Raw genomic sequence first — 26,601 nt, forward strand, 5'->3', positions numbered from 1 at the left:
AAAAATGAAAATATTTTATTCTGATTAAACAATCATGTTACATGACGCCATGTGCAGAACTCAGTAGCTAAAACCAGCTTTGATTCATTCCATATACAGATCTAAAAAAGCCCCAATACATTACCAAAATAGGTCCAAATGTAGTCAAGTAAAGGCAACATCTTTTATGTTATGGGAACGGTCACTAAAAAGAAACAACAAAAAAAAAAAACAAAACAAAAAGAACTGGTCCATATACCGCATTCAGTCTAAAAATCTGAGTTTAGTAAATCAAAGTTTTAAACCAGATGTACGTGAGGGGGGAAAAAACCCAACAAAAATCACGTCTTGATAGTTAACTAGAATATGACATTATAAAATGGCCTTAAGAAATCTGGACAAGGACTTGCTGTCCCAGTATTATGGTACTAACTGAATACTGGAACAGCTCAGAGATTCTCAAATGAATAATAAACAGGGGAGTTTACAACCCCACATTAAGGTGAAATTTTAAGAAGTCCACCTGAAAGTGCTGCACCTTCTCTCCAGCCCTTTCACAGCCTCCGGGAGCTTATAAGTGACCTCTTGCAAGTGTCCCCTTCTCCGAAACAAACATCCTGGCTGCCACAGGCTTAACCCACCTCTGCTTCTCAGACTCAACCCTTTGTTTCTTGGATTTCTGTTAATATATGAGCATCTGCCATTAGGGCTTCTGTGGTAGCATCTCCTTTAAAGATCTGAATCTTAGGTTAGGTCTGTGCAAATGCAAGGCAGTGCCAGGCAAGGACACCTAGAACCACAAGCAGTATAGTGGTGCTAGTCGAGACAGCACTGCATGAATTAGTTTTGCAGGCCTTAATAGCTTTGACATAGCTTTATACAAATGTAGCCACAACACTTCTGGTTCCAGAACTAGCACAGACTGCGCTGGCTCATATCCTGACATGGCACCACCTTATGTAATAAAGACATGTCCCTAGGGACCACGGATGGTTTAAATGAGGAAGAACACCACTGAAGTCCATGGAGTCACCACAGTGAGCAATTGGAATCAAACACCATGAAGTTTTCCCAAGAACTACCTGGAAGAGCTGGTCCCATGGCTGACAGAATGAGAGTTACACAACAAAGCTGCTCCCTGCTGTAGGTACACTAGACCTTTTTCTTGAATTCGTGTGTGCACGTGTGTAGATCAGTCATCAGCTTTTAATCCAGTCACCTTGACCCCACCCTAAGCAGGTCTATGACAGCGATTAATGCATCTGCAGAAGCTAGTGCCCTTTCAGCACCAGCATAGAAAAAAGGGCCATTAGTGAGAGCCTCACTAGCGCCCCACTTCAATCTCTGCAGGCTTGGGGACCGAAAGCACAGGACAACCAAAACAGCAAAACAAATCTAAGCAGCTGGATGCTGAGCAGTACTTTGAGGTTAGGACGTGACAGGTTGCCTGCTGGCCAGAATTAAATAAAATAAAGCAGCTAGTCACCATATACAGTAATTCACTATTACTTTTAGATGATCCTATTTTATTAAATGTATTATTAAGCATCCATTCTATGATTACCCATTAGGCTGAGTGACAATGTCAATTAAATGAGTTGTGAGGCAGCGCTATGTACTCAAGATGCGCATGAATCCACGTTCTTAAGCAGTCTCACATCCTAGCACTTCAATAATTGATCATTTCAGTCCCATAGGCACATAGAGGATGCAAAACACCAGAACTGAGATGCACACACTGTCTCCAAAGTAAGAAGGGTACAGGCACATGAACAAATCATCATGAGATAAGAGGGGGGTGTGGACTTCCAGCATCTGAACTACTCTGCTGGTGTCATTCATGTACATGCTCTTATCCACCACAGATGCAAGTCAAGCTGCTCCTCAATGAACAGAGTAAATTGCCTCGTATTTAATGTGGGGAAAAGAGCATGTACGCTGATGGTTACTGCACAGCTTGTTTCATAAGAATGTGTGTCCATACCCCAATACTCCCCACCCCACCCCAGTACTGCAAAATTAAAAGCAGACAGTAAAATAGAACATATTTAAATTAATGTGGCAATGAGGCAATCTCTTAAAAAACATAACATCGCTTTACATTGTTTTATACAAATCAGCCTTCCAAAAATACCTTGCAAATTCTGACATACAGCTATGATACAATATGTACAAAAAAATTACCAGAACGGTTATACTTTATTGCTTGGTTTTTTGTTTGTTTGTTTTTTTTCTTTCGAGTTTTTTTTTTTTTTAATTTGGTTCAGGAATTCATAGACATGTATAAGAGGGTGTGGAAGCTACTGAGAAGCAAGTGTTGGTTTCTGGCTATATTTAAAGCCAGATTATATTGTATTTCAAATCTTCACATCAATGACAGCATCTTCTTGCTGGGCAAACCAAGCCTAGAAGAGTGATGGCAAAAGCTTAGACAGCCTATAAAAGGGTTCAATTTTGCAAGACTTTTTGCTGAAGAATATTTCCAGACAATATTTGTAAAGCTATAATCATCCCATTCAGAGTCCCATAAACTAACTATGAACAGGCTTCCATATACTGATGTTCTGTTGATGTGGACAGTTTTAGTCCATTAAACCTACATTCAAACAACAGACAATAAGATCTGTATTACACCCGTGGCCAATGAAGTCTAACTTGTCCCTGGTTGGACCTACAGAAGAATACATTCGGCAAAAGCCTTGTAATACGTTTCAGAAGTTTCTGAATACAGACAGGCTTCAAGTTTAGATTCACAATATTTACAATGTGAACATACCAAATGTCCACATGAAAAGGAACATAGCATATCATGAGTCAAAGGAGTAGCTGCACAAAAAGACACTTCATTTATATTGCACTCATGGTTTTTTTTCTTTCGTAAAGGGTGATATATGGTTCTGTCCCCTTCCACTGCACCTGTCCTTTGACTTCTTTTGAATGGTACGAAAATACAGTAGTTTTAGATGCCAAGAACTATTAACATTCACAATAGGCAGGAAACTGCATTTAAGTTCTCTGCCGGAGGTTTTCCCCATCCTGTTCATGACACAGAATCACAAACAGCCTCGTTTAAGAAGGCTGCTCTTGCCCATGGATGCATTAGTAAGGTGAGACAGTATTAGGAGGAAGAGACTGGCAGTGCCAAAAGCCCTGTTAAAAATATCTCTGACAAGCAGTCAGTGGGACCTTGTGACCCTGTCACACGTACAGAGGGCAGGAATGTGAACTTCCCTGCCATGATGGCAGTCAACAGCAGCTTCTGGGATCAAGGTTAGAGCAAAAAGTTAAAGTGCCAATTAAAATGTTTCAGTAGATTACCCTCCCTCCATAAAGCATAACACTGGGTGCAATACAGCAAAGTGAATGAGAAACTCGGAAGTGGATCACAAGAAGCTACCATACCTAGTGCTTTTCAGATCAAGGAAGAAAGACAACTGTCCAATCCCACCCCTTAAAAATTCAAGCCCTCTATGAAACGACACGACGTCATGCCTTGGATCTGCTGCAGTTTGAGATCAAACCCACCTGTGAGTGCAGACAGCCAAGGGTGGAAGCAGCTCAGAAATTAAATTCCAGGGGCACCTGAAATACTCTCGGCCACACTGTTATATTGCATTTTTAGGTTTTATACACGAGCATGTTTATTACCAACAAAGCCTCAACACAAACTTCCCCTAAAATATGCATAATTTATTCTATTTCAAATATTTACAAGCAGAAAAAGCCCATCTTTAAGACAGATTTCTTCCCGCTCCATATAAAATGCAGCTCTCTCATTTAAGGCAAATTTATGTGAAATATAAAACATGGGTTTGTCTATCTGTACACAAGTTCTAATTTAAAGACAAAAACTCCCTTTAAAAGGGAAAGATGATGCCAGGCAACAGTTCCTAGTGTAGTTTGGGATCCTTCTGGATTTTTTAAGGAAGTCCCTACCATCCATTATGCCATAGATAACTTTTTTCAAGTTTTTAAATACCTTAAAAGATTGCAAATTAAAAAGGTGGCAATGTGTACACTAAGTTAGCGCCAAAGATTAGTAGAACACCGAGGGAAGTGCAGATGTAGCTTTTGCTTATCCGTTTTCAATAGCTACAGCAAGTCCACCAATACTGCATTTTTAATATATGTAGGCTACACATCTAAAGCTAATCTCAGTTCTGGTAATGAGTATTTTTCATCCCCATCTGTATCAAATTCCTTAAAGCTCTGCAACTCTTGTATTGCAGAGCCAACCAGACTTTGAAGATCATCATAGGTTAGCTTTCCATCCGAGTCTTGATCCAGCTTTTTAAACAAATCCAGAAGATCTGCAAAAAGGACAAGTTAAGGATCAGGCACTTCAACTGAACAAAGGGAACTACTGTACAGGCTCTTGCTCCAGTTTCACTACATTATATCATACTAGTTTACAAAGCTAAATAAAGCGTCTTATGATGGAATTTGTTCATAAGCTGGGCAAAATAAAAACATCAAACAGCCACAGTATGTAGATCAGCAACTTTGGGAATTTAAATAGCAGGATTCAACGCAAAGACCTGTGGATTTTCGTCAGTTAAAACCCACCAAGTAAACCTGAGTTCAAAAGAAAATAATTACTATTCCTAATCAGATGTTCTGACCCACCCCCTGCAAGTAAACATTGATAAAAACGAGGACTTTGCCTTCTACGATGGAAGTCCTGAGGTTATTATATTGAAGATGTAGATCACATGGAAGGACGAGTATTTCTATTGTGCTCTACATATTTACTGAAGAGCTAAAACATTATAGGCATGCCAGTTCAAGCACTGGTTAGATCTAGAAACCACCAGTTCCATCCAATAGCTATTTCTCTATTCCAGTTGCCTCCTGTTCCCTAGACTTCTTCACTCCTTGCTACCTTTTTCTCTTCTCCTCTGCCATAAGAGCTCTTCAAATCTCACATAGGCTTCAATTATTCTGTTTACACCTTCCCTTTCAGAACTATTGTTCCATATTCTGCCTCATCCTGGTTATACTAGACCTTAGGTAGCTATGGATGTGCTTTTATAAGTCACAAGGCACTTTACTTACAGGAAGTGTTTATGAAAATTAAGACAAGGCTAAAACGGACATACCTTTTGTGCTGGAAATTCCTGGTAAGGACAAGTGCCTTGGCTGTCCATTTTCTCCCATGTTGCCACCAACTGATCTCGATGCAAGTCTGGGAGGATCTGTAGGATTTGATGTAGTCTGAGCTTTTCCCGCTGTTTAGAAATTCATTTGCATTACTCTTTTTAAGAAACTAAAAACAGCAATAAATTGGGAACAAGATAGCTTGGCAAGGCGCGCGCACACACACACACACACACACACACACACACACACACACGAAGGCCTCTTTAAAATTTATATATTTAAAAATATGAAAGGCCTTCGTATGTGGTATGGAACGAAAGAAATTAGTTTGTCCATCTTAGCAAGGATTTGTTATACATGTTGAAGTTTCAGGAACAGAATAACCCAAATAAACTATTCTGGAGAATATCATTTTAGTATATTTTGTTAGATTCTTTCATAGTTTGTAATGCTTCATGCTATATAAGAAACACGTATTACTATGCCATGTACTGATAACAAATACTTTGTAATACAACAAGCTCCATAGGCGAATGAGATTTTATAGCCATCCACTTCAGGCCGCCTTCCTGTACAACATGTAGTGACAGGTCTAGATAAAGACAGGACTGCTCTGATCTGGTATGGCAACTCCTGTGCACACTGCACAATATTTTGTGACTCATTTTACCCAGTAAATGAGAAGAGAGCCTCTCTGGGTCAACATGATCAAAATCTGCTGATTTGCCAAATAAGAATCAGCAAGATTCTGCAGGGAAGGGCAGAGCCTTGATATATAAAACATGTTGGCACTGCCCCAGGCTAGAACAGCAAAGACTGAAGGTCAGGATACAGACACACCAGTCAAGTTGTAACATTTCCCTGCATTATGCTGAACTTTATAGGTGTGCTATGATTTATCGACCCAGCATACTTATTCATTCTAACCTTCCTTATGAGCCAGAGCAGTAAAAATGACTTCAAGACAGTCTGACAGATAATTAAAACTTTAACATTTCAGTCCATGCCTGTATGTTTCCATAATTCTGTTTATGTAGAAAAAGTAAAATGCTTTGCAGCATATTAGGGATTCTGCTAGGCACCACCTGAAAAGCCCATTTCATTTCTCACAGTTTGTCTCTGACCAAGCAAGAGTTTTAGTGCCATCAATTTCTCACTAATTAAAAATTAATATACTGAGGCCACTTGAGCAACATCCTATGAAAACACTAAGTTATGTCTCTCCATTACTTATACATAGAGCATACGGTGAACTTTCAGTTGTATGGGCTACTATTACACAGAAGAGTCTCACCATTCACTGATGCCTCAAGAGGCTTCTCACTTTCTGGTTTGCTTGTTAGAGCATTGATCAGCTGAAGCTTCTCTCTCAGATTTTCAGGTATTGAAACCAGAGTTTCTGTTTTCTGCACAAAGAGAATATGCTTCTTAAATAAAAAACAAAACAAAACAACCTTTCTTCAACAGGTGCAGCACAGCAGGAAAGACACTGCAACAGATTTGTGTACTTCTGAGTTATTACCATACTTTCAGGTCAATTAAGTTTTAGCTGGTTAAGATGATAAATCTTCCAGGTCCCATATCAGGACTTAGTGTAAAAAGAACAGGCGCACAGTTTCAATGCGTTCTTGGTTTCTAAAAGAATAGCCAGATAACATCTAATGCCGATTAAGGCTGACCTTTACTGTTTCAATGTAGTATGTAGTAAACGGCTGGAAGATTAGTGGAGCTGCAGAGAAAATAAATCATTTGAAGTAGTTCTCAGCATGTGTACAGCACTTATTTGCGTGGGACACAAGAGCTTGGTTACTAAGTCGCTGTGAAGTGCCTGCATCGTACTCTCTTTGGAGTTCCATTTTTGCAGCTAGCATCCATTGTACTCATTATTTCACAGCACACATGGGATTTAAACTGCAGTTTCAAGCTGAAACTACTCAGTTGAACCTGGGATCTTGCTTAACATCATGTCAACTCACTAAAATGTTGTAGCTGATGAAGTCATTGTAAGACTTTAAGAATACTTGAGATTAACTTTTGCAATAGCATCCCACTTAGCGTACTTATTTATTTCCCAAGTCTCCTTCAGCTTTGACATCTTTGTCGAGAGCAACTTTTGTGGTATGTTATAAACAGAGGAAATAATGAGGGCTAGATCCTGCAGCTCTTCTTCACATATGTACTACTACAGGAGAATACAAAGTAGCAAGACTGCTCACTAAGTGTTTTCCACCTCAGCTTGCTTTCCCTCTACTCACTGGTGTTGGCAGGTTGCTTACTGTCACATTTTCATTAGCAGTATGTATTTAGATCTGACTGATCCAAATGCCTATGTCAGGGGATAGCAACCTTTAAGCAGTGGCGGGCTGAATTAACAGAGCTCAGGCTAAGGTGAGGTACTACATGCCACCACCATTCTAGCCTTATGGGCTAAATAAAATCCCCTTACAGGCAAGTTCCTGCCCACTGGCTGTAGGCTGCAGTTTATTTTCAGATAAATCTGACTTAAGTAAGCATCCAGTGCTGTGGGGTCTGCTAATCTTTGATTTCAGTTTTCCTTTTTACCTTTGCATTCTGTGCTTTATCTGAATCAGTTCCATTTGCCGACTGATCTTCATTTTCTACTTTAGGAAAAGTACCTGCATCATCCACCTGCAGGAAAAAAAACAACAAGGAAATTAGAAATTGAGACATTTGAGTGAGGTCTTCTGTAATGCTTTTTGCTTTCTTCACACTGGACAGGAACCTGCAGGACAGGAACCTGCAGCTGTATAGACAGGAAACAACATACAACGTACAGGCTGGAATCAATTCAAAGGTTTCAGGCTGGAGCTACAGAAGCACAATTCTGCTTCCAGCATTCAAGATCCTGAAGTTTAAGCTTTGTGTATTTAAATTGCAGATGTCACATACGACATTGTAAGTTGTACTTTATGCACCTTCAGAACTAAATTTCAGCACCGAAGCATATGACTTAACATTAATGGGACAACTAAATCCCTACATGCTGTGTAGCATCAGTATATCCTTTGCTGCATAGTACATAGAATACAAATTGTAAGGAACAAGCCCCTCAAAGTGTCTACTTTGGACATTTCTTTAAGCTTAGCGTTTCCCAGTGCAGCTGAAGGCTTCGCTAGCCTCTTGCAGATGTGAAAATGCTACACAGGAAGCAAACTCAGCCATTCAAACCCCTATATGACAACCAGGCACCTGTGATAACCGAGCACTCACCGAACTGACAGATGAATTCTCTCTCTTTTCCAGTTTATTCACAGCATCCAGGTAGTTTTCTAACAACGCAACTCTTTGAGTTAGATTACTGATTGCAGAATCCACATTAAGAAACTTTAGGTCGTTCTGCTTTTGGTACACCACTAGGGTGGTATTTATCTCCTCTAAAGCAGTGTACAGGAATTGGTTATCCTGAAATAAAAACCACAAGCTATTGTCCACAAGTGACTGTTTAGAAGCACTACAACATTATTTCAGCTAGTGAAACACTAACTGCCCCAGTTTAATCCGGCAGACTTCTCCGACTAGCCTCAGACAAAGGCAAATTGCTTTGTATTTGGTACTGGCTCAACTCTTCCTGACCATCAGAAAGTGACTCTAGCCTTCATAATTTGAAAAGGATTTCTCAGTGCTAAGCTAACTGCTGACAGTAATAATAATACAAGATGATTAGAGCTGCCTGGAAATTTAAGTGTTAACCTGTTTTGGGCTGGCTTCATTAGGACCATTACCAATAGCAACTGCGTAGCCAGAATGTGTGTGATGGGAAGAGCTTTACAAGATTTCCCTCTGACATCAAAACTGCTTGAATTATAAACAGATGCTGCATAAATACAATGGATCCACTCCCATCTAAATTTATGTACAATTCACTCTTTTCTAAATGCTTGTTTCCACAGCTTACCTCCAGAGCGATTCATCCACACACCACTGCTTTTGTTCAATTTGACAGGCAAGCACCTACCATTAAAGCCAGTTCTATTTTAAGTCTTCAACTCAGTCACAAGTCTCACAAGAAGAACAGGATAAACTATTGAGTCTTTCTAATACACCCGCCAAGTAAAACAATGCAAAACACCACTTAATTGAGCACTAAGACTCTTGTCTACTTAGAACAGGTTTTCTACGTATATAGGAAAATCCTACAGTAAGATCCTTTATTTGGCTCTCTCGGATGCTATTCAAATTCAACCTTGACATGAACATAGTGCACAATATCACCACAGTGAGCACAAAGGTTAACTATCACTAATAATTTTAACAGTTGCAGAGCTGCTGGCATTTAAAGAAAGAAATACCTGCTTGCACTTCCCAGTCTGATTTCTATCGTTTATTCTTGGTGTGACAGTGGAAGAAAGTGAAGACACCTGTTTTTCTCTATTCTCTTTTGTGTATTCATTCTGATCCAAAAAAAAGGAGAAGGCATGTTAAACAAATACCTTGTTACACAACTGAATTCTTGAGGGAAAACAGCTTATGGTATGTATTGATTAAATACCTAATTAAAGTAGAAAATAACAACATGGATATTGGAGATTTGTCTTTAAGCGCACAACTGGGATGACAAGCTCAACATTTAACTTAATACAAATGAAAGGAAATACCAACAAATTAAATAACCCTATGAAAGTTACTCATTTCTGTGTTGACTAACATCACCAGGAAGTTTCTGGTCTGTGATCAATTTTTAGTTGTGCATCTTAATTTGGGCCAGCAACCCCCAAATACACCTCATAGCACTTTCCTAGTATATTCACAACCTGCTGGTTCTTGTGCAAAGCATCTCTGTAATTGTCCTTTGCACTATTCAGAAGGGACAGAGAACCTCGTGAGACCCCCTACCAAAGCAATGGGAAAGCAATATTTCAGATACGACAACCTGAAGGTAAGCTCCAGAAATACTGTCCCTAAAAAAATAAATAAGTTCTTGTAACTGTAGCATTAATGCCATATGACTTCTACTAGCTATTGTTGTATTGCTACATTTACACAGATCTTGAAAAATATTACACAGGTTACACAATACTGGATACTATTTAGGGGTGCACCGATATATCGGTTAGCTATCAGATCGGCACTGATAAAAGGAGAAATTATGTCAAAAGTTATTGGCTTTTTTTGGTTGCTGCAGCCGAAACGATGGCTGTGTCCAGAGCACCCTGGTGAGCATAGTCCAGTCCCCATGCCCCACAGCTGGCCTGGGCCCATGATGACTATAGGTCCCGGTGAGAAGCAGGAGGGGGCACCGTGCTCAGCAACAAAAGGACTGCTACCAGCTCCTGCTGATATGGCAACACCACAAGAAGCAGGGGCCTGAGCACTGGGACTGCCACGGAAGCACTGGACTATGCGCAGGTGGAGTAAGGTGCCGTGCGAGGGACATTCTGCTCCACTGGGCACCTTTGCAAAAGCGGCTTCTCCCCAGCAGCTGACGGCGCTGAGGCAGCAGCATGCTCTGGGGCTCCAAACAGGCCCGGCACTGCTGCGTGCGCAGTTTAAAATGCCTTGCACTATCACTAAATATTATTTATCGAATGGGCAATGGCTAAGGTGGTTGGTTAATCATTGGCTATCGGTATTGGCCAAGAAAATCTTTATTGGCACACCCCTAGCACTATTCTTATTAAGAGCTGTTTCAGATTACATGTTCTTACCATATTGTTTTGGAGTGTTTCTATGTTTTTCCTGTGTTCTTCAATTGCAGTCTGCATAGTCTCAACATCATGATGAACGCTGGTTAAGGTGCTACCTATGGTAGCTACGCTCTGAAAACAAAAACAGGAGCCGTATAATCTCAGCCAGGCCTGACTGTACAAGTTGAAAGTCCTTGACTTGAATGTCTTAATGGAATGCCAGACAGCCAGACTGCAAGGCCTATGTGATGAACTGGGGGATTCCAGTTGCAAGTACAGACCACAAGTCATTCTTTACACACACAGGTCAAAACTTTTGATTCAACTCAGCATGACTGATAGAGCTTCCACCTCCACCTAGTAGATAGTCTTCTGTTTCTATATGGGTAGCTTATAGGGAGGTATAAGGGCATGAGAATCCTGAAGTAGTGACGATGTTCCTGGGCTATAAAGCTGTACAACGAAATGTAATTTGTACATTTGTGGGTGTGTAGGTTTGAGATCAGTATTTTGGCACTGAATAGCAACCATTTTCCACCACATCATTATCTCAGACACTATCAGTGTTGTGACCCCCCCACTTCCCTCTTTGCCAATAAACCTAGCAAATGCATGATGAACGCTATGATTAATGACACTTGCTTGAAGGGTAAAAAATAAAAAAAAAAAATAAAAAAAAATCACCTCCTGTGCAGCCCCTCATGTATGGGAAGAGCTGCCTGGTAATATCCCAAGCTAAGCCCTACTCAGGAAAACTCAGTGGCTAGAAAGCAGATGCATTATGCTTACCAACTGCATCTCAGTATTTCCTTGGGCTCATTCCTGTGAATTCAATTCTTGCCTCTCACCTTAAGTATGCTTTGCAGGAACCATTTTATCATGTGCTGAACTGCACCTTGCATAACTGGGCCCTCATCCAAGTAGGTGTATGCTCTCCAGCCATCCAACTATATATGTTCCATTTCACATGATCTCTTTGATCATTATTAGAACTATCCACATTCATTTTCTTAAGTCTCCTCTGATTCTTACTGCCCAACTCAATTAGGACATAGTAGGCAAAGGACCTTCTTCTACCACTTCCTTTTGTAAATCCCAACAAGTAGAAACAGACCCTCTTTCTACCCTGAAGAATGTCAGGACCCCAAGGTTAACGTTGCATCACCAGAGCTTTCACCACTTGCCATCAACCATAATCAGCCACTCTACAGAGGGAACTCTGCCAAAGAGTATTCTTCTTCAGGCCTGCTGAACTCTGGAAAAAGAGCTCCCTACTACCATCACAGACAACACTTACTGCAGAGGCAGCTTAAAATACTCCTAAATCCTAGTAAAGGGATAATAACCATTCCCTATAATGGAAGGCTAGCCTCAAGACAGAACATTAGGATCTCTGCATGCAGTGTTTTCACAAGGCAGACAAGCTTCATTGGGTAAATGCGATATATTTATAAATAAAATATAAGTAGTTGGAAAAATTGTTCTTTGCAAGCTTTTGGGTGCAAGCACCCTTCTTCAGGCAGAGTCTGCAGTTGTTTTATGCTCTCCTATGCTGCAACACACACAGCAGAGGTGAAGGATACCAAGTTTAAAATTTCACCTCTTTACTGTCAAACCTAAGTGCTATTAAAATATTTTTATTTAACCTCCTGTAATGTTTTTCCAGCACTTATCCTTTAATAAAAGCATAATGGATTCCCTGGAAGGGGTCCAGCTTTCCTTTCATAACAATGAACGTATGAAGTTTAAGAGTGAAAGCAAAATGACATCAGAAAATGAAAACGCATGCTACTACTTCTAATGTCTCATGCTAGAATCAGAAATGGTTGGGCCTCAAGCCCCAGATTTTTCAATATTGCCTTCAGGGTCTTTGGGCACATCTAGTTAAAGTCTAAGCTTGGTAGTTTCAACATAAAACTGCAGCTGTGCCATGCCATTCAAACTCAAAACAATACTGGCTGGTGGAACCCGTAGCTCCTGTAAGCCACAGTTTTGCACTACAGATGTCAGGAAAGCATTAGAAGAGGCACCAATCCTCTTTGTCCACCTTGGCACCTCTTGGGAAACTACTTGAGTTACCTCTGGTAGAGTTTTCTGTAGATCTCCCACCTGCTGGGTATGAAAAGAAGGTGGCAAGCTAGAACTAGTTCTCTCTCCAACACCCTAACAGAATAACTACATTCTGCCAGCTCTTTACCACATTCATCTGCTTGTTCACCGCATTCCCACCTCCTGTTCTCAAGACATGCCCACAGACCTCTAGCCCACTGAAGGCAGACTTATCACAAAGCGCCTATTTGTGCTTTTAGCTATAATGGAAAAAAAAAAGTTGGGGCTCCTCTGTTCAAAGAACAAATGGGCTTCCTCATTTTGAGGATACGCTCAACTAAAGCATGAAATGCAGAAAGCATTAAACTAATAGAAGGTAATGTATACTTATTATGTGCCATCAGTTGCTTTTTCTTTCAAGGGATTATAAGCTACATGGAAATGGCCTGCTTTGTTCATTTAGAGTATGCAAAACGGTGTAACTTTAGAGCATTTAAAGCCATTCTGAGAAGTCTTGCATTTAAAAATTTTCAAGCCACTAATCAATTTTATTGACTCATAATATTGTGAACATCATTAGAAAATAGCAGACATCTAACTTGGAAATTCTGATTAGTGTGCGCACTATAGTTACTTTTCATAATTTTTTTACCAAGCTTACATTAAACAAAACACTACAAATGATCTCACAGTGCTGGCTCACTCTTTCAAGAAAATAATTTTCCATTTATAATTGTTCTTAAGTGTCAGTATAAAAAACCTCCAAAAACTATAAGTGGAATTATGCTGGGAAAATCATCTTAATCTTCATAACAAGTGATGTAATTCCATTATATACTGATGAAAGTTAAATGAAATACTGATTCAGGGCTGCAAGGATAACACTTTCAGCCAAGTCTGTTAAAGGTCCCCCATGGTCTAAGAAAGGTTACTTGCTTCAAAGCAAGGTGACCCCTCCCCCATGGAACAGACACATTGTTATAGTACATCTTTTTTGCTTAATTCTGTAGACATGGGTTTTCATGGATAATCTCCCCACCATGTTCTAGTTTACACGAACTAATAATCATTTGATGCAAAGCCACATGAAGTGTATCTGAAAGAATTTCCACTTAAAAGCCAAGCTAATGATATTTCATAGACTCATAAAAGAGCAGGTCTGGAAGGGGCCTCCAGAGACCATATAGTCCAACCCCCTGCATGAGGCAGGATCATCCCTATCCAAAACCATCCTAATAAAGATCCACTGTCTAACTTGTTAGCAAAATGAGTCAACTCCGATACACCCATAAGACATAACACCCTAACTTGCCACAGATAAAGCAAGGGGGCAATGTTTTGATGCTACAAAGGTTGTTACAATATGCAAAAGAGATCCAAGGAAGGCGAAGCGAGGACAGCATGACCACCGACTTCAGGGGAAGGCAAAATCCCCCACAGCCCGTATCAGTCGGATCATGATGTAAAATTCCTTCCTTACTCCAAACGTGGCAACTGGTCTGACTCAAAGCAGAGGGACACGACCCTCTCACCAGGCACCTCCAGGTTTTAGTCCCAACAAGACCAATGGCACACCTTGGCCCGAAACCCCAGCCCCGACTGTGGCCAACATCCAATGCTTCTGAGGAAGGCAAAAACCCTGCCATGTAACAACAGGAGGGGAAAACACTTCTTCCTGGTCCCATGTGGCACCCAAAGCCCAGAAGCATTGGAAATACTCAGAGTAGAGCATAGGCATAGCTATGCCTAGATGTTCTCCAACTAATGCTCGTCTTTTTGAATACCTTCAACGATGGAGATTTCATAACATCCCTAGGCAATCTATTCCACTGCCTTACTGTTTTAATAGTAAAGAAGCTTTTCCTGATATCCAAATCTAAATCTACTTTGTTGCAACTTCAAGCCACTGATCCACCTGCAGCCTGAGAGAAGAGGTGTTCTCTTTTTTTATGGGCAGCCCTTCAGGTATCTGAAGGCTGCTAGGATGTCTCTTCTTAACCACCTTCAACACTCGAGAGGCCCAACCAGAGCTGAGCAGAGAAGTACCATCACCTCCGTGTCCTGCACTTAATACTTCTCTTGATGCATCCCAAAACTGCATTAGCCTTTTGTGCAGCTGTATCATACTGCAGACTCGTATCAAGTCTGTGACCTACCAAGGCTCCCAGATACTTCTCCAGAGTGCTGCTCATTTTAAATTTATAATTATCCTCCCCGAGGTGCAGCATCTTGCATTTGTCAGCACCGAACTCCATCCTGTTAGCTCAAGCCCAACTTTCCAATCCACCAAGATCCTTCCTAGTTGCACTCCTGTCCTCCAAAGTGTTCACACTCCATCCCAGTTGCGTCCAAATCTTTACTAAACACATTGAACAGCACTGGACCCAGGACGGACCCCTGTGAGATTCCATGTGAAACCCCCTGCCATTTTGATATGGATCCATTTATAATTAACCTTTGCTTGCAACTCCAGCCAGTTGTCTCTGCACCTTATAGTAGTTTTGTCTAACCTACATTTTCCAATTTTGTTTATGAGAATGTCAGGTGGGACTTTGTCAAAAGCTGTGCTGAAGTCCAGACTCTCTCTCTCAATCTACTCAAGTACTTTGTTAAAGAAGGAAATCAAGTTTGTTTGGCATGATTTGTCCCTAGTAAATCCATGCAAGCTACTTGCGATCAGCCTTTCCTGCTCCAGCTGCTTGCAAATACGACTTCCCTATCATATGCTCCAGTAACTTCCCAAGCATTGCAATGAGGCTAACTGGTCTGTAGTTCCCCAGGTCTTCCTTTTATGCCTTTTTTAAAGGGCACTACATTGGCCCTTTTCCAGTCATCAGATATCTGGCACATCTTTCATGATTTAATGCACATTATTACCAAAGGTTTCAAGATGTCCTCTGGCAGGTTCCTTCAGTACCCTGGGATGAAGTTCATCAGGCCCATCAAAAGCTCTTTGTCTCTTGTTATCTCATCCCTCATTTTGTCCCCTTGCTTATCCACATAATCCCCCTTAGCTGTTTGCTTAATTTTTTTGTGAAAGTGAGCGAGGCAAAATGGCTTTCAAGCAGCATTCTGTTAAGACGCAACCCTGGCTTTTTAACAGTGAACCAAGGAAGCTATAGGTCTTTCTTTTTTGGCAAACATACTTATAGAACTTCTGCTTGTTGTCTTTCACCTCCCTGACCAGGTGCAGCTCATTTTTTTTTAATTTTTTTTTTTTTTAACCTGTGCCTCCCTGATTCTGTCCCTGGAGGTTCTTGCTATTTTCTGGTACGCCTCCTTGGTGACCTCCCATTGCCTGTACATTTTTCCTTTTGCATTTGAAGCATCGTATAAGCTCCTTGTGCAGTCACATTGGTCTCTTACTATTCTTATGCTTCCATCATGCCAAACAGTTTCCTTTTGGTTTTCCAGTACTGTACCTTTTAGAAGCTCCCAGCCCTCCTGGGCACCATATCACCATGCTTATTAACTCTTTTCATATAGGTATAAAGTTCAGAAATTCCTGAAAATTTGCAATGGGTTCTGTAATTAGCTGCTGTTCAGTTATAGTATGTTGCCAATTAAAAGCTACATTTGCAATACTTACCTTCTGAAGTTCCTCTACTGTGACAGGAAGGTTAATCAAATCAGCAGCAGACTTGATATTGGCTTTGAGGTGATTTACTGCTGAAGTCAACAACAAGATCTACAAAGCAGAAAGAAGGACTTATAATTAGTAAAGACATGAGAGCTCCTTGTTTTGATCTTCCCTAACCCTAATGACTTGCAACTCATGACCAAACTTAACCAAGAAATAGAAGTGGCTAGTTGGGGCCACATGCTCTTCTTGCAAGTGCACAGAATCCCCAGTCCAATCAGTCATCACCATCATTCAGGCAAAAAGAACAGGCAGGTCACCCTAACGTTTGTGGCACAAATGAACCCTTCTCATAAATCAAAACTCAACTCCAAAAGTTCATTGGCTAGGGCCTTGAAAGTCACAGAGCATCTTCACCACAAATCTTTGACTTCAAAAGGCAGAGCTCATAGTGACCCTATCAGACTCCCTAGAATGCTTTTGTTTAGATGAATAACACCCTAACATTATTATTATTTTTAGAAAAATCTGCCCTTCACTTGCATATTAAATCTGCTCACTAGAGTTGTGAAAAGTCACTTTGTTGTATTAACAGATTGTTTAAAAAATATAAGCATTTTCTCCATTTCCTCCAGGTTTCATATAAAATGAGTTTTTATTTAATTGACCAGAAAACAAGAAGAGAGCAACTGTTTGGATGGAGATGGATGTGCCTGAAAATAGGACCTATAAAAAGGAAATACCATCTTACATTATTCACAAGACCAGAGACACAAAGAAACTGTAATGCCTTCTGCATTAATAGAAACTCTTTAAAAAAACAACAGACATCTTCAAAACTGGACACTTCCACTCTGGGTATTTTTTCATCCTTTCAATATTCAACAAATACTTTGTTGTACTGTGACTACCGCTTCAGATATTTTTCAGACATTTTTATGTCACATGGGAGTCACCTAAGCCAGAAGAGCAAGAAAATGAATGGCTAAGTTGTTATAGAAGTTACCTGTGATACAAGAAATGTGGGTTCAGCTTCCTGCCCTGTGTGACTTTAGACAGGTCACTTCAGTGCTTAATACCTTTCAGTACCTGGCTCTAATCTCCATGGTCAATCAAGGGGTTTAGCACCAAAAACACCTTTTGGGATCCAAGTCTTCATCCCTCTGACTCAGTCCTGGAAAATGGGGATAATAGCAACGCTCTTATGCCTTCAAAAGTTATTAAGAGGCATTCTGATACTAGTATGATGGGCCCAAACAGGTCATCAATAAGAATATACTGAACACCATTGATCTACAATTTCTACTGTAAGTTATAGATAGCTGTAAGTCACCCTGAACCTTTCTGAGGAGGGCAGTATACCCAAATAAATAAAACAGCGCTACTACATTAAAAAAACAACAGCTCCACTCCTTACATTCTGTTTAAAATGTTGCTCCAACTGTAAGACTCAAAGCTAATGCCCTTTATCTTTGTTTTCAAGATAGTTTTTAGTCTGTATTTGCCCGTTTTTATAAGCTCCCCACAAGAGATTAAAAATTACATAAGCAAGCAACTTTTGAAACCAGGAAATGCACATATTTGGTCACTGTTGTCGGGAACAGGAAGACACAACTCTGCCGTCTCCTCCCTTTAAAGCCTGCTTCTAGTACTCGCAAAATGCAAGTCAGGTGCATAACCCAGCCAAAAAACTTGGTTACAAAATTAGGACAGTTAAAATCTGAGAGAGACAGAGAGACAATTTAACTCACAGGTAGGTTAGAAGCAATGCAACAAAAGATGAGTCATTAAAAAGATGAGTCAATCAGACTGGCTCAAAAATATAACTTATCCCAAGTTACAAGGCTGGCAATTAGTAAGTAAGTGTCTACAAGTTGTAATCATTTGCTAAAGATTCCGCTTTAAAAGCAGTTCATAGTCCCTTGCAGTGCAAAATCCTTCCAGGTGACATTTGATAACCTCCAATTGTTAAACAGATGAACTCACCATGTTTCAATAATAATTATAAAAAATGACTAAGTGGTTTCTCACACAGAAGAAAGATTAATCCTGCAATAAAGTGGACCTCAATTAGCTGGCTCACTACGTCTACAGCTGCACAGATGCAAATTGAAGATATTCATGGGGTAAAGCTGAATTCTCAACACTTATTTTTTTGAGACAGCTTTCCTCTGCAGCTTAGGAAATTAGGAACAGTCAAATTAAGATCCAGCCTAATTGACCAAACTATAAAATCCTGTAAGTGACTAATGCCAAATGTCAGATTCTTTATAAAGTTTTGTAATTACCTAAAGATACAGATTGGTGCTTAGTGGACTTCCTTAAAAAAAATCCCAATAGATGTTTATCTTCATCTGTAGTCACTTTGGGTTAGATTTTTCCAGTAACTTAGGTGACTATCTTATCCAATGCAAATGGTTTTTAAAAGCAGTCAGTTTCACAGACTTATGGTATATCTCTACCCTCCCTCAAAACTGATACCCAACAACTATGCTAAGATTCTTACCAACCAGTTTTAAATTTGGAAGTTTGATTAAAATTTGATCTGTCAAAGGTTCAGATACTCAGCTTCACTGGTTTCCTGCCCCGAGCAGGCGAGCTGGACTCGATCTTGTAAAGTCCCTTCTAGCCCTGAACTTACATGGATCGGTGACTTCAAATAAGTTATGACATGTACCACCTGATAACCTAGCTCAGAATGTGCATCAGGATGTTATCCATTAAGACAAAGAGCACTTTGTTTATCTTTGCAATACTATAAACTTGGATTATGATTTTGGCATCTTTCTGCCCCTTCACCCTCTGTGGTAAACACATGTGCCAATTCCCTTCTCTTAGGTTCCTATTTGGAAGCTGAACCCCCCAGCACACAGAGAAATAGTGACAAGATTATATTACTCAAGAATATGAAAGCACCTGTCAGGTTTAGGCCGATTCATTTAATATTTCACCCCAGCTGACCAAGGTCCAGTCATTATTTTTGATCCATTATAATATTCTCTGGGTGAATTTTTCAAAGCTAATGAGATTTCCGTTACTTTCAAGGAAAACATATGGCAAGTATAGCTATTCTCAACTTTGCTTTAAAAAGTTTGGCATCACTGGACATAAGGTCTGGCATCAAGTCCTTGGGGAAGTGGTTGAGAGTGTGCTTTTAAGTATTTGACAACTCACATTTACATTTTAGATGAAGCATAAGCACAGCTTAATTAGAAATATTTCAATATCTCAGATCCTTGTTTAGAATAATGCATTTGTTCATATTACCTGTTTATTGATTTCGGTAATATTTGTCCAAATCTTGTTTAGCCCCATGTCTCCAGTCTCGATTTGCTCTAGCTGCTTTTGCTTATCAAGCAGATCTTCATTTAATTTAGGAATCTCTTGGAATGATGATTTTTGATTAGACTCCACTAAAAAACAGACACAGAAAAAAGAGAGCAAATTATAAAACAAGGTGTTTTACCATTAACATTTGTTACACAAGTCACAACCAATGACATTAAGAACACGGCACTGTCTGTGTACAAGGTGCTCAAGATCAAACAGAATAATCCTTTTAAAATAATGGCACTTTTCTAAATCTAATAGTATTCAATGCTTACACTCTAGAGAGGGCATGACTTTGGAAAGGTCAACTAAGCTTGGTATTTTCTGGTAGCTTCATAATATTTTGGTGACCTTTAAATCTATTCATGTGCACTGAATAACTTGTTGTTTTGTTATCAAAGCATAGTTATTTCATATAATCCAACTATGATACAGCACAAATCGCACAAGTTATAAGAACTGTATCACCATAGTGAAACACAAAGTGAAACTGGACTTCATTTCCAAGCATACAAATACGATTAATGACCATGATGAAAATTCCCAAAGAGATTATGGTGATTTCCAGTCACATGACGGAATGACAGAGTACTGAACACAGTTAATACCAAACAAACTGCTTTTACTTGTATATAAAAAAAGTGTGCCAGTAAAACAAATCGACAAACAGCAACTCTGTCCTGAGTATAATGATTTGGAAATAAAAATCAAGTATACAGTTTAAGAAAAAATAAATGAGAGAGGAAGTTTAGTAAGTTAGTTAGTTGTGGGAGTTAATCCCTTAAAAAAATAACAACCAGAAAACCTTGATTTTTTTTTTTTAATAACACATTAAAGAAGAGAAAACAGATCTCAGACCTAAGCAAACTATATAGATTTCTCATGGTCTTTTTTTTTTTTTTAAGGGGAAAAAAGAGAAAGTTTTTTTTTCTTTTTAATAATTTCGAAAATAAGATATTTTTTAGTATATGCAGACTGGCAGATTAATTGGGTACTTCTAGATTATTCACTTAAATAGCTCACAAAGAAATGCGATAGCTTGCCATCCTCTTTATTACAAATTTCAGGATGCCTTGCAGGTGAATATTACTGATTTCATACTTTCATTGGTGTTTCTTATCATTCACCTCAGTGACCTGCTTCAAATTTCTACACTGCTTTGAAAATTAATTTTTTTAATTTTATAATGATTTTTAAGCTTCAGTCAGTTGTCCATGGTGAAAACACTTGAGATTTTTAAAATGATCTACTATTAATAGTTAGATATTTTCCAATATTAAATTGTTATATTTGAGTGAAAAAAATAAGATGGTGTCAAAATCCTTTTGATAAACCTGGTTCAGCAATTAAAACGACAACTTATGTTCAGTTTGCATATTAGCTTACAGCAAGTCCCCAAATACAAGATTAAAAGAAAATGGTTAATTAAGAGAAAATCTTTGAGGGGCAAGAACAGATAGGGAAACAGATATTTGTGGCCAGTTGTAAAAGCATAAAGCAAAGGTGTCTGCTTTTCACAGAAATACTGTATTTATTCTCAATTGAATTCCAGGAATGTATAATGAGAACAATGAGATATTGTTAAACTGTAAAAGAAAGAAAAAATAAAGCAAGAATGGTCTTTCTGATTAAAGCCCTTGAGTGGAACTCAGGAGGATAAGGGTTTCTTTCCAAATTCTGGGCCAGACTAACCTGTGTACCTCAGTGTTCATTTACAAGATATGGATATTAAAAGCTTCTTTACCAGTCTTTATCTGTCATATCTATTTAAACAGTTTCTACCTGCAAGAGGAAAATTTCTTGATTTGTTCCATATTCTGAGCAATAAATTGGAGCCCTGATAAACCTTTCCATGGCAACCCCCCCCCACAAACAAACGTAGAACTGTTTTAAGTACTCTGATTTTTCCATCAATGGTCCTTGGGAGTGGATGATATAAAATTAAGTGTTCAATCAGGTTTGCAACATGACTACAAGTGAGAAAGTTTTTCCTAATATCCAACCTCAACTTCCCCTGCCGCAACTTGAGCCCATTGCTCCTTCTGTCATCTGACCCCAACAAGAACAGTCCAGCCCCATCCTCTTTGCAACCCCTCTACAGGAAGTTGAAGGCTGCTATTAAATATCCTCTCAGTCTCCTCTTCTGCAGGCTAATTAAGCCCAGTTCCCTCAGCCTCTCCTCACTAGTCATGTGCCCCAGCTCCTTAACTACTTTTCACTGCCCTCCGCTGGACTCTCTCCAATTTGTCCACATCCCTTCTGTAGTGAAGGGCCCAAAACTGAACACACATGCTCAAATATTAGTTTGATACCTTGCTCAGCACTATTTGGAATAAATCCCTAAATCCAAAAACTAAAAAAAACCCAAACAAGCAAAACACAATAGTAAGTCTATAAATAAAACCCAATTTTCCTGAAATACAGAGTCAACAGACAAACATGCTCATGCCAGCATTAAACAGGAGATGGTGACTAACCAATAAGAAATATTAATCCTGGAAGACCAAGGTTGAACAAAACAAATTGCAAGTTTTAGGAAGATGCAAAAGCAGCTAATGTGGTACTGAAATGGTACAGACAGCACAAAAACTGGGACAGGATTGAGATTTGACGGAGAAGGCCAAAGGAACAAAACATCTTCCATTAATTTCAATTCAGTTGGGGGGGGGGGGGGGGGGAATCAAGACTATTTTCAAACACAAAGGATTTTTCTTCCTTTTTTTCTTTTCAAATGCTGCTGACACTATATTAAAAACCAAACAAACAGTCTCAAAACCATGCTGCAATTCAGCATCTAAGGCACCATGAAACATCCCCCAGCAACTCTCTCTTGCACCATGCTGTCATATTGAATGAAATAGTTTGAATGTTTGTAATGGTTGTCCATTAGCCAGTTTCAGGAAGAAAATAAGATTTATCTCCTTATCTAGGTCATTGTTTTGGACTACGTGTGAAAGATCCAGACTTTGCTTAAAGTTTTAACTCTTGAATTTTATCTTCAGAAGTCTTTTACAAAGAGAACCTGAAAATGATCCTTAAGCAAATAACCTGAGTCCCGAGAGATCAAACCCTAGAGCCTTTTGACCAGATTGGTAAGAAAAGGGCACTTGCAGTGGTATGGAAGTTCCCCAAAAATAATTAAAATGATCAACAAAAGAAACTAATTACTAAGCAAGAGAATCTGTTGAGTAAGATCCGAGCCCAAATTTGGGGGTAATGACAGGTTTGAGTAGGAGTGGCCCAAGACGGCAGCTCACTCAATAAAAACTGTAACCTACTCTCTCAAATTGGAGGTGACTATACTTGCAGAACAACCAAGGAAGAATCGCAAGTGTAGGCTGGATCAGACTGATCACCTGAACCACCCTCTCCGTGAACACGAATCTCTTAGTTCACGCTGAAGCTGCAGAGCGCCCAAAAGGGACTGAAAGAAGGGGACTTTGTCCTATCAGTATTGAGGCCAGCCCGTTGAATCGTATTGCTGAGGCGAGCCCATTGAACCGTACTACTGAGGCCAACCCATTAAATTGTACTACTAAGGGATGAAACCATATTGAGGTGTTTGGCTTCTCGGAGTTCTAGGATTGTAAGTATATTATGAAAAATAATAGTACTGATTCAAATTTAACTTTTAGTTGTAATTGTAGTTGTTTTTGTAATACTAATTCTTATAGCATTGTTTGGGAAGGAAGTGCATTCGAAGCATTGTTTCTGATATATGTAATTATTGTGCTCTTAATGTTTGTGGTGTTTCTTAAAGCTAAGCAGTGTTATATACGTAGCAAAGAATTTTAAAATAAAATTGTGTTGTATAAATGAAGTGTGTAATCATTGTGAAATCGTGCAATCAACTAACTACTCCCCCAGGCAGTGCATCAAAACGAATCAGTAAATTGTGTGGGATTTTCTCTATTCCCTAACCCACTAGAGACATATGCACACCAACTCCAGAAAACAAGGCAAATGTGGCTACCCAAGAGTAAACCCGAGCACAAACCCAGTGCTGCTCTAACGTGGTTCCACTGTCTCATATGACATGCTCAAAGTGGAGTACATGACAGGAAGAGCTTCATGCCAACACAGTTACAGACTCAGGGAAATCTTTTCATGCTTTATGAGAATGATATCTAATTCTCTCTATGAAAGTCAACAGGCAGCTGAAGTGCTAACACTATCTAACCAGAACTTGTCAAGTAAATAGATTTGAAGCATGACACAGCATACTTCATTATGCATGACTGCTTCTCCCAACAGCTACCATTACAAATAGACAAGTTAATTGATTAAAAAAAACAAAGAAAAATCCCAATACTTACTAGTTCGAAACTTTTCCTTTAGAGCATCCAGATCTTCCTTAAGGGCAACCTGCATCCACACTAAGCCAACGCAAGCTACCACGCAAGCAGCCAGAATGACAAAAGCACATAGTGGGTAACAGAACTTGCAGCATCGTAGGTATTCTCCCCTGAGATAAAAAACAAACAAATGACAAAATGTTACTTATCAATCTGCAGAGGAAGCCATAAAGCAATGTTCAAAATGTGGGTAAAACTGAAGTGAGTATAACTCAGGGGTAGCCAACTTATGGCACATGTACCACAAAGCAGATGGGAGGGAGGGCAGGTAGCACAGTGGCAGACAGGGCAGGAAACAGAGCAGCAAGTCAGGCAGAGAGAGCAAAGGGGAGGATGCAGAAAGCAAAGCAGCAGATTAGGCACGGAGCACAGAGCAGGAAGATGGAAACAAAGAGGCAGACTGGGCAGGAGTGGCACTTGAGAAGTGTGCAAAGCTAATTTGTGACATGCCTACCAAAAAGGTTGCCCCTCAATTATATAACTGAGTCCCTAATAAAATAGGGCATTTGCTTTGGTTGTGATACACATTTAATCTTGGAAGTGAGCTTCCTTAAATCTGGAGTAACAGAACAAACAGTAGTGGGAAAAAAACCCCTCATTTAAAACAGAATTTATAATACAATGAACTCCAAGACTGAAAATGGGTATTCCCACCATCCTTTGTTTAACTGTCACGTTTCTGCTTTGTAACTTTTCTACTCTATTACAACAGATTGACATTAAGGAAAAACCAAGTTCAAGATTTTGGAAAGGAGACATCAGCAAAGGGTCTGACGAGCAGTTTTTGTAAAAAAAAGCCAAACCTTCTATTATTGTTCCGAGCTGCAACATTCAGATTTTCATGATAATATATTGCTTTGTTATGCTTAGACTTGTAAATAATTATTACTTGAAATGAACAATTCATTTACCAATTTATAGTAGCAATTTAATGTAAAAGCAGTAATGATGCATCGCAACGAATCTATGAACACAGAAGAGTAGATTATGTGCAGCGTGTACGTGCATATTTTGCAAACTGTGCTCAACTCGTCTAATCCCCGCTCTAATCCCACTTTATTACTCGTGCTGGATACACGGTGACAAAACACAATAAAACCAAAGCTACTTCAGGTTCATTTCCACCGTATCCATTACTCACAATCGTTTAACGAGGACTTTCTAAAGATTATGACGCCCATTACCGACTTTGTAAAAACAAAACAAACGAAACCAACTTCCAGAATACCTTAAGTGAAGTTTACTGGATAATAATAATTATTATAATAATAATTAAACAGTAATAACATTGGATAATAATTATTATAATAATTAATCATATAAACCGTCTGACAGGTAACTATGTCGCAAGGGTAACTATGTACTGCATTCATTAAGTAACGTCAAAAGAAGATGGAAGACGCGCAAGAGGAAATGAGAAAACTCTTTTTTCCCTCAGATGCAAAAAGGATAATCATTCTCTAAACATTAAGAAAGTAAAAGTGGTGTCTACGTAAAAAAAAACCCCGAATAATTCATTACAAGCAGCAGACAGAAACCTACCATACAGAGATATATACACTAGGCGTATAACTAATTTGCCCAGTGTACGCAAAAGTGGCGTTTCTCTTGCAATCTGACAGCAATTTAATAAAAGAAGAAAAATTCACAATAACAGCGACCGTGTCACACAGCGGCACCGACACAGGGAAACAAGTTACCGGAAATAAGTGCACGGCAGAAAGACCGTATCGCCAACAGCACAGGCAGCGTTAGCTAGCTGCACATCAGTTACACTGGGGATACAAACAGGGTCTAAGAAAAACACAGGATAACAGTTGAGATTTTTGGAAAGAGGAAGCCCACATGGAAATAAATTATTTTTCCCTTTGCCCAAAAAGGCCTGAACTGGCGATGAAAACACAAAAATCAAGACTTGGCTTGTACGTGCCAGTGGTTTTCCACCTTTTTAGGCTCGATGAACCCCTTGGTTGGATGTGAGCCGACTGCCGGAAGCGGTCAGCTCTTCGTTTTCACTCATTTTTGAGCTGCCGACACCTCAGACAGCCCGTTAGGGGCGGCTGCAACACGAGGGACTTAACCACCCCCTTCCCCCCAGGTTTAGGGGCGAGCCCCCCCCCCGGGCTCACTTGGCGAGGCGGAAGCGGGCGGCGGCGGGCCCGAAGCCGTCGTCGCCGTCGGAGCTGGAGTCGGAGCGGGAGCGCGAGTCGGAGGCGGGCGGCTCGGTGCGCAGCAGGCGGTGTCCCGAGCCCTTGTTGGGCGCCTTGGGGCGCCGCCCGTCGCCGGCCAGGCCGATGAGCGCGTTCAGCTCCTTGCGCTTCTTCATCCTCTTGTGCGGCGTCGCCGGGGCCCCCGCGGGCTGCGGCCCGACTCCCCGCGCCGCCGCCGCGCCCCGGCTCTCCAGCTTGCGGCGGCTGCGCGGGGCCCACGAGGAAGCGGACGGGGCCGCACGCCAGTCAGCGAGGCCAGGCGCCCTGGGGCCGCGGCCGCTGCCACCGCCCGCTCGCCGACAGCGCCGCTGGTGCCGCCGAGGCCATGGCGGCCGCTGAGGGGAGGCCGCCTC

The 26,601-nt window shown here is 40.2% G+C and overlaps 1 protein-coding gene across 2 annotated transcripts; it reads right to left on the minus strand.

Annotated features, from left to right (window-relative positions):
- Positions 1 to 26,601, minus strand: EFCAB14 (EF-hand calcium binding domain 14). Of its 2 annotated transcripts, none has more exons than XM_059727809.1 (11): positions 26,168 to 26,601; positions 24,000 to 24,148; positions 19,621 to 19,766; positions 16,363 to 16,461; positions 10,746 to 10,856; positions 9,390 to 9,491; positions 8,311 to 8,502; positions 7,642 to 7,728; positions 6,374 to 6,485; positions 5,079 to 5,174; positions 1 to 4,289 (listed from the first exon to the last, which is right to left on the minus strand). In XM_059727809.1, the coding sequence occupies exons 1-11, from the start codon at positions 26,362 to 26,364 to the stop codon at positions 4,114 to 4,116; spliced, it is 1,467 nt and encodes a 488-aa protein (XP_059583792.1). In that variant the 5' UTR covers positions 26,365 to 26,601; the 3' UTR covers positions 1 to 4,113. The 2 variants fall into 2 exon arrangements, with proteins under 2 accessions (XP_059583792.1, XP_059583791.1); XM_059727808.1 differs by having other exon boundaries at positions 5,079 to 5,207; positions 26,168 to 26,599.

The sequence above is a fragment of the Alligator mississippiensis genome, chromosome 5, assembly GCF_030867095.1.
Source record: "Alligator mississippiensis isolate rAllMis1 chromosome 5, rAllMis1, whole genome shotgun sequence".
In the NCBI taxonomy this organism is placed as follows: Eukaryota; Metazoa; Chordata; order Crocodylia; family Alligatoridae; genus Alligator; species Alligator mississippiensis.